This window comes from Sminthopsis crassicaudata, chromosome 1 (genome assembly GCF_048593235.1).
Source record: "Sminthopsis crassicaudata isolate SCR6 chromosome 1, ASM4859323v1, whole genome shotgun sequence".
Lineage (NCBI taxonomy): Eukaryota > Metazoa > Chordata > Mammalia > Dasyuromorphia > Dasyuridae > Sminthopsis > Sminthopsis crassicaudata.
In genome coordinates this window covers 492309737-492323720 of record NC_133617.1, presented here as the reverse complement: position 1 = coordinate 492323720, position 13984 = coordinate 492309737, and the positions used below count along the sequence as shown (strand labels likewise).

The following is a 13984-nucleotide window of genomic DNA, read 5'->3' as shown; positions in this document are numbered from 1 at the left end:
CTGTGGAGTTTAGACTAGGCTGTGGTGGGCAGTTACCGCGGTGTCGGTCCTAATCAATCCCCTTTCCAGTAAGCGGCTCATTTCTGCCGCCCACACATGGTCCTCCAGCTCCCATAGGGAACCCTCTATAATAAAAATGCCCCGTTCTTCCTTTCGATTCTCCTTTGAAGTCAAATGCAATTCTGCTTATTGAAAGCGGAGCCATTAATTGCAGAGGCTGAGAGACCCAGGCTGACAGGCATGGCAAGTAATTAGTGTGTCAAGGTGGCTGAATTGCTGAGCTGGCGCGTAAGGAAAAAAAAAAAAAAAACCAACACTGGTTTTCAGGGAAACAAATCCAGGCTAACTGAGCCCTGCCTCTGTGGTCAATTCCAATCATTTTAATGAGAATAGCCTGCAGCCAGTGCGGCTGTGGGGAATGGGGGTGGGTAGTGGGAAGAGAAGAGGGAAAACGTGTTCATACTCCACCCGCATTCACCCCACCACTCAGGAAATAACTGAAAAAGATGCCCTTATCCAAGCAGGAAGGGAAATGCATTGCTTTCTTGTCAAATCACTTTAAGGAACTTCAGATTTGTGTCAGCCTTGACAGGAAATATTTATTACCAGATCACTGGACAGCCGTGTACAACTTAACCTGGTTTTGTCATGAATTAGGAATGTGACCTTGGGGAAGGTCACCTCTCTGAGCCTCAGTTTCCCCATTTGTAAAATGATATTTGCACTACATCCTCCCTAAGTTATGAGGGGGAAAGTATTATAAGCTTTCAAGTACTCTAGAGATGAAAGTCCTAACCTGGTTCTTTTCTGACACCAGCCCAGTTATTAGCATACTCTACCTCTTGAAGTTACTTTGCATTTACTCTACAAAGTTTTATTCCTCCTGGTAGAAGATTCCCTAAATCAGAATCATTATTTTGCCACCTTTGTTGTTATTGTTCAGGCTTTTTCAGTGGTATCTGACTCTTCACAACTCCATTTGGGGTTTTCTTGACAAAAATACTAGAATGGTTTGTCGTCCGTCCTCGACTCATTTTATAAAATGAGGAAACTGAGGCGAACTAAGACTGGTAAATGTCAAAGGCCAAATTTAAACTCAGGAAGATGAATCTTTCTGACTCTAGGTAGATAGAACGCTACTGTACCACCTAGCTGTCCAATTTTGGCACAAGGTAGGTATTTAATAAATACCTATTTAATTTCATTACATTGAATTGAATTTAAATGAATTACTTTGTAATTAGGGCTAGAAAAATGTCTGAAAAATTACCAGAATCAATGAAGATAGATTTTCAAAGTGTTCTAAGTATCCCTAAGAAAAAAGAATTCAAGACTAATTTTTTTCTTACATTATAAACAGTTGGGTTCTTTCAGATAGACTTTGAATGACTGAGGAAATCATTGCTATTTTCCTGTCTTTCCTCTCAGTCGAATGTAATTTTGAGAATAAGGATTATTTGGTTTTGATTTTGGTATCTCTGGAACTCCATAACATATTGAATTTTTGTTGATTCAAATTGATTGAGAATTTCCCCCAACCTTGCAGAATGTTCTATGACAGTCATTGGAACTTCCAAGTGGTGGATATCCTTTCTTAATGGATCCTATGATCCCCAAGAAGGTGGGGTCACATAGCAGAACAGGGGTCTAGCTAAACAAATGAAAAATCTCAGTAAAAGCAATAAGTTCTGTGGGAAAGTTTCACGTACCATTTGTTGCCCAGATTAATTATGACCAAGGACTTTGAGTGGAGAAATAATTATGCATGTTCTTTAGCCTTTCAGACATCCCAAAATGGATGTTCAATACACAATTTAAATTCAGTATGTTGAAATCATAACTCAATATCTCTCTCCCTAGATCCCACATCCTTCCAACTTTTCATAATATTGTAAAGGGCATCACCATCTTTCCAATCCCTCAGATTCACAACCTAGAAGTCATTTTTCACACACACACACACACACACACACACACACACACACACACCCCACTAACTCTCACCAATCCCACATCTGTTGCCAGGAACTGTCCATTTCATCATTGCAATGTCTCTAAACTATGCCTTCTTCTCTTCTCTGATACTGGATTACTGCAAAAATTTGCTGGTAGATCTGCTTACCTCAAGTGTTCTCCACACTCCAGTCCATCCTCCTTCTAGCCATTAAAGTGATTTTCCCAAAGGACAGGTTTAATCACATTATCCTCCCTACTCAACAATCCCAGTGGCTCCCTATTGCCTCCAGGATCAAATATAAAATGCTTTAGGTGCATTCAAAAGCCTGTGAAACTTCCTCCTACCTTTCCAGTCTTCTTATTTCTTGCTTTTCTTTTTTTTTAATTTCTTTTATTTTAATTTATGAAACAAAATAAGAATTTCCATAAAAAGTAAAATTAAAAAATATTGCTCATGAAATTGCAACTCTATTATGTATCACTTGTTACTTTTGAAATATATAATAAACTAATCATGTGAATATTTTTGCCCTTTTTTTCCTCTTTCCACTCCCACCAAAAAGATGGCCATCATTAGACGGCAAATATGTATATGTATACGTGGATATGTCTGTATGTATATATGTAAAATCATTCTGTAAAACTTCTATTCTTGGGATGGAAAGTGCCATCTGCATCCAGAGAGGATCACAGAGACTGTTTCAAAGCAGTATACTTTCACTTTTTTTTTTGTTGTTGTTGCTGTTCTTTCTGTTTATTTGTTTGTATGTTTTGTTTTGTTTTGATTTCCTCTACCTTGATCTGACCTTTCCTGTGCAGCACTACAACAAATATGTTATTCCTTACTTTTCAATGTTTCTCTTTAATTCAATGATACTGGCCTCCTGGTTGTTCCACAAACAAGATCTCCATTTCACAGATTAAAGCATTTTCTCTGGCTGTCCCTTCTGCCTGGAATATTCCTTTCCTTCCTAACCCCCAACCTTTGCCTACTAAATTTCCTTGCTTCCTTTACATTCCAACTATAATCCCACTTTATACAGAAAACCTTCCCCAATCCATCTTAATTTCAGTGCCTTCTCTCCATTAATTATTTCCTTTTTATCCTGTGTATAGCTTGCTTTGGATATATTTTTTGCATATGGTCTCCCCTATTAAGTTCTAAGCTCTCAGTAGGCAGAGACTGTCTTTTTCTTGTTTTTGTATACTCAGTACTTAGCATAGTGCCTAGCACATGGTAAACACTTAATAAATGTTTATTGATTGATTGATAATCCAGGCTAAAAGTATAGCTGAAATGACCTCTATAATAATCCTTCTCCTAAAGCAACCTGGCTAAGCAAAAGAGGAGAAAAGATAAGAATGTTAGAGTCAGGAAAAGCTTCTATTGTCCTGATGGAGCATTGGCAGCAATAAAGTCCTAGAAGCATATTTTTTAAAACATCTGTTTGAAGATCTTGGGATATGTCCAGACTAAAAACCATGGAAAGCATTTGGCTAAAGTTTATTATTTTCAAATTGCACTCGACTTATTTTTATGACCTAAGAAAAGGAACTCTATCCTCAGCTACTGACCTGAATTTATTTAAAAGAACTTAGTTCCTGTGTTGTGTGTATTTATGTATATGCAAACATGTCAGAAAAGACTGAAACAGGACAGAAAACTCAAAAAAGGCATCAAGGAGTTGCTTTGTGGTTTCTGAGGCTCAGGTTCATTGTGTTAGCCTTGTCTCTGATATTCTAAAGTGAAGTTGTTTAAATTCTGAATCCTTCCTTCTTAGGTTTGCTAGATACCTACATAGGCATGCTACAATAGTAATCCAAGAAAGGATTTTTAAGTGTGTCTGAGCCCCTTTTTGGCAGTCAGATGAAGCTTTTGGTTCCTTTCTCAAAATAATGTTTTTAAATGCACAAAATTAAATACATAGGATTACAAAGAAAAACCAATTACATTGAAATTCCATGTCACTATATATTTTTTCCTTCACCTGGACAGGTTGCTTGGAAGTGGTTTTAGTGAGAATGTGTCGTGCCTTCAACCCACTAAACAACACTGTTCTGTTTGAAGGAAAGTATGGAGGAATGCAAATGTTCAAAGCCTTAGGTAAGTTTGTTTTTAATGAATACTTCGTGGTTTGTTTGGTTGGTAGGGTTTTTTGTTTGTTTTTCTGTTTAGTTGCAATTAGCTGCATCACTTTAACTATCAGCTTTGTTGTGTGTGCCCAAGAAGTGTAAGTCTAATGGGCTTCAACCCTAACTTGAGCAAGAATGAATAATTCATTTTTTATATGGTCTTCCTTAATTAGAATGTAAAGTTCCTTGAGGGTAAGGACTGTCTTCTGCTTTCTGTACTTGCATCTCCAAATCTTAAAATAGTGTTTGACACTTAGTAAGTGCTTATTAAAGTATTTATTCATTCATCCATTCATACTATGCTGAAGAGTTTGCCTCCCCACTTGATAAACAGAAGAATCATGAGCCCCCTAAGAATTAAAATAAGACAGTGCTGGATAGCATCTCACATTTTGAGCCAGACCACAACTCCTTAACTGAAAAGACTAGGGTTTATTCTAATGAATTCTGTTTTGTTTTAGTTTAGGATTTTGTTTTTAAAGGACATCTACTTTACACAGTGGTTTTCTAACTGTATCCAAAGTCCCCCAGTGATCCCAGGCTGCCATGGGTAGCATTTATGTTTAAAAAATGACAATACTTAAAGTTTCATTCTTGGCATGAATTATTGATACCTAGTTAGGATATCTAATTAAACTAGACATATATCATCCATGTCCTATCAAAGAAATAATCCATTAATCTATCTATTAATCATAGCAAGGTTTATTGAGCCTGGCAAGGGGCATAGGTGAAAAAGATGATCTACAGGTTGGGTCTTTTGCAATACCAACATTAAAAATAGTGGTTCAATAGAAAGCCCAGAACTTGATATCATAGAGCCTGAGTTCTAATGCCACTTTGACCATTTAAAAGCCCTGTGACCCAGTCCCTTAAACTTAATGTCAGATCAAATGAGATAATACTTGTAATTTGCCTAATGCCTGCTATATGGCAAGTACTATAAAAATGCTCATTCCCATCCTTTCTTTTCCCTTCTTTTTCTTTTCTTACCCTTCTCTTCCTTTCCCTATTCCTTTCTCCCTTAGTTTAGTTATTGATAAAATAAGAAAGTAACCAGAAAATTCCTTCCAACAGTAGCTTCCTCAAATCTTTATGCTGTAGTTATGATGACCCATGACACTATGATCCTGGTCTACAGATCATAAGAGTTTGAGAACCTCAACTCTGATAGAATACTGTCTGATTAGAATTGTTTCATCAACTATATCAACCCACCAGGACATGGAAGCGTGATCAAAAGGCATTAGCAAACCTGGATTGCTGCCAGGAAAAGTTTTCAAGATCCTTGGTTTTATCTGCTCCATATCTTGCCCTTAAATGCCAAAGCAGGACACCACTTTTCCTTGCCCATGCTGTTAACTGATCTAGTCAGTTGGCAGCAATTAGGTCAAGGCTGGCACTATTCCTTCCAAGCAGTTGATACATGTCCATCCACTTTGTCTCCAAGGCTTGGTTTTCAAGAAAGAATAAAAAGACTTGACAAACATCTATGGAAGATTTCCAGCCTCATAAAATAAAAATTAACTTGGGATTACTATAGGATTGCTAATTGACTATCATGATAACAACTAGCATTTATAAAATGCTTTAAAGGTTGACAAAATATTATCCCATCTGAGCCTCATACAAAGGTAAAAAAAAGTCCTGTTATGCCTATTTTACAGTTGAAGTTGAAAGACACTAAGGTACTTGCCCTGGGGCCACACAGCTCAGTAACTTTTTGAAGAAGAACTCAAAATTGGGTCTTCATGATTCTGTCAGCACATTATCTCTATATTACCTTTGCTTAGCTGCCTATGTTCAACAACTCTAGTTTTTTTCTCTGTCTCCTTTTCTTAAAGAATAATCCTAATATAGCTCTAGTCTACCAACTAGTTTTCCAAAGAATGACTCAGATAAAAATCTAATTGCAGGAACATAAAAAAACTTAAGATCACAAGATTTAGAGCTGGAAGAAATCTTGGGAAAAAAACTAGTCCAACCCTTCCACTTTTTTTGCCCATCAGAGTTTAGTACAGATGTTAAAAATTGAAGAGCAATCACTAAAAGGCAATCAAAATGGTGACTGGCCTTCAGCCCTTGCTCTCTGAATTGGTTAAAGAAACTGAGAATCTATGGTCAATTGTCTTCAAATATTTGAATAGCTGACACAAAAAAGAAAGATTATATTTATTCTTTATGGTCCCAGCAAACAGAAGTAGAAGCAACTGTTGGAAACTACAAAGAAACAAAGATCAGGAAAAGCTTCACTACTATTAGAGTTTTCCACAGCCTCAATAGTTGTGTTTCCTCTCATTTGACATCTCCAAAGAAAGATCAGTTGATCTTTTATTAGATCTGTTGGAGCAGGAATTCCACTTGCCCTAGATTACACTGAATTCCCATTCAGTTCTGAAATTCTATGTAATTCAATTATTTTTCCCTCCTTTAATGTAGAGTCTGAATCAAACTATACCATCAGGCTTCAAAGAAGCTTATAAAACTCTCAAGTCCTATCTGAATCAGATTAAAATGAAATTGGGAAATGTTTAATTATATAAAATATCAACATGACATCATGTTGGGTGGTAGTTTTCTAAGATCACATGCACCCTACAGGGGGGATCTATTTTTATTTGAGTTTGACATTACTGACATAGAGCACCCAGATGCCCTAAATCGAGTGGTTCAATTCCAAAAGGATGAGTCAGACTTCTGGTATTCTAGACTCTGAATTTGATCCATAAGACTTCTAATACTAATAGTAACTAATAATAATAATGAGAAGAGCTCATACATATATATATGCATATATATATATATATATATATATATATATATATATATATATATATATAATCATACCTCCTATGTGACAGGTATCATAGTAAGTATTTTAGAAAAATATCATATGCTAACATCAAACCTGGGAAGTGGCTGCTATTAAGACTCCCTTTTTATAGATGAGGGAACAAAGGCAAATATCACTTAACTGGTCTCTGAGTCTGGATTTGAACTTATAATAATAAATAATTACTAATATTAAAATAGCACTTTCTATATGCCAGGTACTATACTATATACTTTACAGTTATTATCTTGTTTGATCCTCACAACAACCCTGGAAGATAGGTACCGTTATTTTCCCCTTTCACAGATGAGATAACTGAAGTGCCTTGACCAAAGGTCACCCTGTTAATAGGTGTTTGAATCTAGATTTGAACTCTGGACTTAGCAACATCACATAGTTATACCACTTAACTGCTAGGACAAAATTCTCTACCTTAAGCTTAAGATTCTTGGTTGAGAAAAGGATTCTAGAAAGACAGAATATAAGCCCTTCAGTAAATATACAAATGTCAGCTTTCTTGACTCTTGTCCCATTTAGTTCCAAAGTTATTCAATGAATTTCTTTTCTCCTTTTAAAGGTTCCGATGACCTGGTGAATGAAGCATTTGACTTTGCAAAGAATTTGTGTTCCTTGCAACTGACAGAAGAAGAGATTGCCTTGTTCTCATCTGCTGTCCTGATATCTCCAGGTAGGGAGGGCTGCATGCAAATTGCCGTTCTCTTCTGCACTCTTTCTTTTTGTTTTTGTCACTGGAGGGAAAAAATGAACAGTTATACTTCTGCTGCTCTCTTTCAAGACCCACTTGAAAAGAACTAGACCTCCTTTTCTTCAGTGATCTCAAGAACTGAGTATATTAGTTCCATTTTTTGTTGATGCTATCTCTTTCTTCCTATCTGTCTTTGTCTGATTGTCTCTGTTTCTCTCTCTGTCTCTCTGTCTCTGTCTCTCTGTCTCTCTGTCTCTCTCTCTCTCTCTCTGATTTTCTCTGTCTTTCTCACTGATTCTGTCTGTCTTTTTCTTTGATTGTCTCTGTCTCTCTGATTCTCTCTTTGTGTCTCTCTGTCTCTGTTTCTGTCTCTGTCCGTCTCTATTTTTTTTCTGACTGTCTCTGATTGTTTCTGTCTCTCTCTCAGATTCTCTCTGTGTGTCTCTGTCTCTATCTCTCTGTGTCTGTGTATGTCTTTCTCTGATTCTCTCTCTGTGTTTCTATCTCATATCTCTCTGTTTCTGCCTTTGTTCCATGTCTTCGTCCATCTGTCTCTGCCTTTATTTGTGTGTTTCATCTCTCTCTATCTCCTTCTGTTTCTCTATGTCTCTTTGTTTTTCTCATTATTTTCTTTTTCTTCCTCCATTTCTTCCCTTCCTTCTTTTTCTTCCTTCCCTCCATTTTAACAAGTTCTCACCTTCTTCTGTGGCTCTAGAAGACAGTTGTGTTATGTTTTGCTTTTTTCCCTGAAATTAGACCAGAACAGATGGCATTGTTACACTCAGTATCTTAACCAAGAACACCATTCTTAAGGTTTCCTGTTGTTTTGGAGGCTTTGCTCTATCTAATAAAGCATTTATGAGTGGAGTGGAAAAAAGTTATCCTTCTGAGGGTCAGTACTTTTATAAGGCTTTGTCTGAAATAAAGAAAGTTCTGGATATTCTCTTTATGCAATTCTTCAGACATGGAAGTGTGACAGTCTTTTTATTTCTACATAGATTAACAGATACCACTAACTATTTCTGGCAATAATGGCAGCCTATGTAATTTCCCTTCTGTTATTCTTTATCTTTCTTTCCTTTGGTAGGTTCATGAAATTTTTTTCCCTGTAATATGATTTTTTAAAAATGAAATCTAGAGCTATGAATCAGTGAGTAAGGGAGAAAAAATTTCACTAAGTCCTCAGTCCAAAAGAAGCATCTGAATAAGAAACTTTCCCCCCTCCTTTTTTTCCAAAGGGCCCCATATCAATAAAGAGCTAGTATCAGTTTCTTAAACAAGATTTAACCAAATTTCTCACTTGCCTGATTCATAGGTAATCCTGAACCTTAGTGTGAAAGCAGATGAATCCCTCGCTTCTGCCATATCCTTCCTGGCTACAGTGGCAGAAAAATTTGTATAGTCAATAAAATCTCAGTTGTTTGACAGGGGACTACACCAGAAAACATTTGTCTGAATTTTTCCAACTTTCCCATTTGCTTATATGGAAATATAAGCAAAAAAAATCTTTGTATTCCTTTCTGTTTCCCTTCCACTTTGCAAACCTCCTCTCCCCCCCCAAAAAAAAAAATTCTGCCTGGTGTGATAATAATAATGATAGTTAACATTTATAAAGTGATTTAAGGTTTACCAAGCACTTTGTAGTTATTAGTTTATTTGATCATCACAGTAACACTGAAAGGTAGGTGCTATTATACCCATTTTACAATAGAAAACTGAGGTTACAAGAGGTTAAATAACCTGTTCAGAATAACACAGCTAGTACATCTGAACTGAATTTAAACTTATTTTTCCTGATCCCCAAGTTTGGCATTCTATTCATAATGGCACCTAACTGCCTGTGATGTCATAGAAGTTTGCCATCTACTTTATGGAACTTTTCCAGCCTGCCTTGACCCTCCCCCCCATCAATAACCTTCAATCATTGTGGTTGTGCTGATATTGTGACTAACATTGTGACTGTGCTAATATAGAGCCAGCTACCTTCTCAAAAGCATAAGGAGAATAACAGCCCTCCCACTAGGCAGAAGCCTGAGCCCCAGTGGACCTTCTCTCATGCCAGGCTCCATGTTTCCCAAGACTATCCCACAATAGTGGCAGACTGTTTCATTCCAGACAGCTCTGGGAAGGGAGGGAGAGAGCAACTAAATTTAAACTGAATGACAATAATCACTGAGGGCTTTTGTCTTCACTTACGTAAGGGTTTGCTTAACTGTTGGGTAAAGTTGTCATTGTCCCTTCTAGAATTACAGAATCAAGTTGCTCACCTTACTTGAACTGGATTCAGGAGTATTATGCCCAGGTTCTTTTCCATGGGTATCTATTCAGCATCTGGAGATTCTTACTGACTCATTAGTAAAGCTAATTTATATTCCTAGGGCTCTGGATAGGTCAGTTCCAACTTGAGGCTAGTCCACCATGCTGAATCCTCGCACACTGTTTTATATAAAGCATCCATCCATTCAAGTACTATAATTTCCCACCACCACCACAAACACTTAACAAAGGAGAGAAATGGATCTAAAGAGAGAATGCAGTTTATATTAAAGAGAGCATCATTTTGTATTAATCCTATACAAAACATAGAACAGCTTCCTTTCACTACTTGATAAGAAAGCCTAAGTGTGTGGGCAGGGAGAAACCTTACCAAATCAAGGCTGGCTATTCTACCATGAAACATTTTTTCCCCCTCCCAGACAGATTATTCCTTTCCACTTTGCATTATAGAAACTATGGCTAGATTTCTGTCAGGAGAGAGAGAGATAATGTGTGATTAAGAATAAAAAGACATTAAGAAGTTCTGAAACCAGCACATTTTTTTTTCGCTAAATCATGATTTCCTGTGTCATTTATTGCAAATCTGGAAAGCTGGCCTCAAAAGCAGCTTTACAAGTGACCCATTGTGGGGCTTGAGATGTGGGATTTGTCTTCATTGATGGTTAGTGATGCCAAAGTCTTTTTTTTTAAATTTTCCTGTTTCTCTCTTTATCAGTTTATCTTTTTTTTCTTTATCAGACCGAGCCTGGCTAATAGAACCTCGGAAGGTCCAAAAGCTTCAGGAGAAAATTTATTTCGCACTTCAGCATGTGATTCAGAAGAATCACCTCGATGATGAGACTTTGGCAAAGGTAGGTCCACAGATCATTATGCAGTTTGACTAGGAGCTCTACAACAACAGACTACTCACAAAGGAGAGCATTCTCAACTATTACCCAAGTGATTAAAAGCACTGGCTCCAGAGTCAGAAGACCTCTTCTAGAGCTCAAACTTAGTTTCCAGCACTATCTACATGACCTTAAACAATTCACTTAAACTTCTTTGATATTAATTTCTTCTGTAAAATGAAGGCATTGAATTTGATGTCTAAAGTCTCTGCCAGCTCCAAATCTATGATCCTATAGGTTCAGAAACAAATTGGACCATGACCAGGAAGCTGAATAGTCTGGGAAGCAGATTATGGGAAGAATAGTTAAAGGAGCTGGGGAGTTTTAACTAGAATTAGAAAAAAAAATGGAGAGATATGTCATGGATATAGAACTACCTGGGACCCTGTAAGAGGATCTCTTGTTCAAATTCTTATATGAACATAGGGATCACTATTATATGGATAAAAGACATCTTAGATGTTCTCTGTTGTCTCATTTTATAGATGAGGATACTAAGGTTCAAAGGGGTTAAGGATGTCTAGGATCACTGCAAATGAATTTGAACCCTAGTCTTCTGATTCCCAATCCAGCATTCCTTCACTCAGACCTCAATGCCTAATTACTACTGTCTTCTATTTTTATGGGCTTATCTGTAAAAAAAGAAATCTACTGTTGTGTGTTTTCCAAATATACAGAATCAATACTAATGGTTGGGAAGTGAAGGAATGGAAATTTAGACTAAATGAAAGGAAAAGCTTTAATTCTTAGAGCTATCTAGCCATAGAATGGGCAGCTTCTTCAGGAAATGAACTTCAAATCACTGGAAATGTTCAAGCAGATGGTTATCTATAGGGAATACTGTGAAAAGGATTTCTGCACTGGATGGGACAAGTTGCTCTCTATAGTGCCTTTCAATGTTCCAGGGAACATTGTAGAATATGATCCCAAAAGCCAGAACACTATAAGAATCGTAATATAATGTCACAGGGACAACATACACACAACCAGAGACTGAACCATGACTTGGAAACTAACGGGTCTATTTATTATATTGGACACATATTATGAGAAGAATATGCATAGACTTCCTGGAATTTCTCTGTTAACAGGAAAGTTTTCAGAAGAAATTATGGTCCCCCAAAAAAACCCAGAGAAAATAGTTGTTTTAGGGTTCAAGCTGGAAAGAACATTAAATTTAATAACTCTTTTCATGTTTTTTTCAGTACATGATATTATTTTGTGTGGGTATAAAGAGAACAAAAGCTTAAAAATAAACCTCCAGTTTATCTGAATCCAAGACAGCTTCTTTACCTTATTTTTCATCATTAAAACTCTCTTACTCAGCATTAGACCCAGCTCAACTTCCTTTGTATAAAAAAGGGAGAAAAAGTTTTAAGTGCTACAGGCAAAATCTGTATATTCATGTAGATTTTACATTTGCATATACAAGCAAAATACCTTTATAACAAATTCCACTGGACTCAAACCAATTAAGGAGCATTTATTAAGCACTTACTATATGCCAGGCACTGTGCTATGTGCTGGGATACAAAGAAAGGAAAATAATTAGTTTCTACTCTCAAAAAATAATAAAGGAGAAACATGCAAATGAGGCACAAATGCTCTATAGGATAAACTGGAGATAAACAGCAAAGAAAAGCACTAGTATTAAGAAGTATTAGCAAAGGTTTCTGGTAGATATAGGATTTCAAATGGAACTTGAGAGAAGCCTAAGATTGAGGTGAGGAGGAAGAGAATTCCAAGCATGGGGGACAGCTAGTAAGAATGTAATGCAAAAACTTTTTAAAGTTTTTTTTTTCATTTAACAAAAATCTATTTTTTTTCTTTCATACTACCCTTTCATTGGGATAAAAAAAAAGCAAAACAAAATCCTTCTACAAATATTCATAATTAAGCAAAACAAATTCTTATTGTGTCTGGAAAATATATAGCTCAGTATTCCCTCTGGGTCTATCACTTCTCTGTGAGGATGTGGATAGTGGTTTTTATCAGGCATTTTTTGGAATCTACATTGACCACTACTCTGAGTAGAGTTCTTAAGTCTTTCAAAGCTGTTTTCTCTCAGGGTCTCTATCTCAGTCCTCGAGCTTGCAACCTCAATGTGATTCTCACATCCTCACTTGCCCTTACTCCAAATAAATTCAACTTGTTGCTAAATCTTGTCATTTATACTTTTATAATATCATTCATATATGTCCCTTTCTCTCCACTCATTCAGCCATAATCCCAGTTCAAGTGCTCTTCATCTTTCATCTCAACTATTATGATAACCTTCTAATTGGTCTACCTTCCTTAAATCTCTTCCCACTCAATTTTCCAAAAGTACAAGTCTGACCATGATGTGCCCCCCCCACACACACATATACTCCATTAAGCTTCAATGGCTCCCTGTTTCCTCTGTGATCAAATCTAAATTCTTCTGTTTGACATTCAAATCTCTTCATGCTTCCACATATTCTACCATCCGGAGAAACTGTTTTTCTTGCTGATATTTGAATAAAACATAAGTCCTGACAAAGATTCTAGATGGTGAGAATAATCCAAAGTTAGATTTTTACAGGGCATGACAATAATAATAATAATAGCATTTACATAGTTCCTACTATGTTCTAAGCACTGTGCTAAGCACTTTACAAATGTCATCTCATTTGATCTTCACAACAATCATGAGAATTGCTATTTTTTTACCTCCTCATTCCACAAATGAGAAAGTAGAAATAGAGATTAAGCCACTTTGTCCAAGAACATACAAATAGCAAAAGTCTGAGTTTGAATTTGAACTCGGATTTTTCTGACTGCAGGCCCAGCCATAATATACCCCCTTAACCACTTCAGTTATTCACATGAGGATTGATGGCCTAAAAAAGCCCTCTTTTTAAAGTGACACCAGAGGATGGGTCTGTCTCCTGCCCTTGGTTGGGCAGGACACATAATAGCAAACAGCAATGGCATAATAGAAATAGCACTGTTTTTAGAAGGTCTGGTTTCAAATTCTAGCTCTTCTAATTATATGTGTGGTAAGCAGCAAGTCATAAGATCTCTGTCCCTCAGTTTCTTCATCTTCAAAATAAAGGGACTTAACAACATGCTCTATAAACCCATTTCTAGTATAAATCTATGATTCTATGTGTCTGGTGTAAATGGTAGAGTTATGAAGTGGAATTTGAAGAGAAGACTTGATTTAAATTT

General features: G+C 36.5%; 1 protein-coding gene across 3 annotated transcripts in view; it reads left to right on the top strand.

The window, feature by feature from the left end:
• The window catches only part of RORB (RAR related orphan receptor B), a 253415-nt gene that overhangs the window by 230332 nt on the left and 9099 nt on the right, over nucleotides 1-13984 (top strand). For all 3 annotated transcript variants that reach the window (XM_074281418.1, XM_074281419.1, XM_074281420.1), the window contains 3 exons: nucleotides 3953-4060; nucleotides 7500-7610; nucleotides 10644-10756. In XM_074281418.1, the coding sequence (XP_074137519.1) occupies nucleotides 3953-4060; nucleotides 7500-7610; nucleotides 10644-10756 (332 nt within the window). The remainder of the gene's footprint in view (nucleotides 1-3952; nucleotides 4061-7499; nucleotides 7611-10643; nucleotides 10757-13984) is intronic.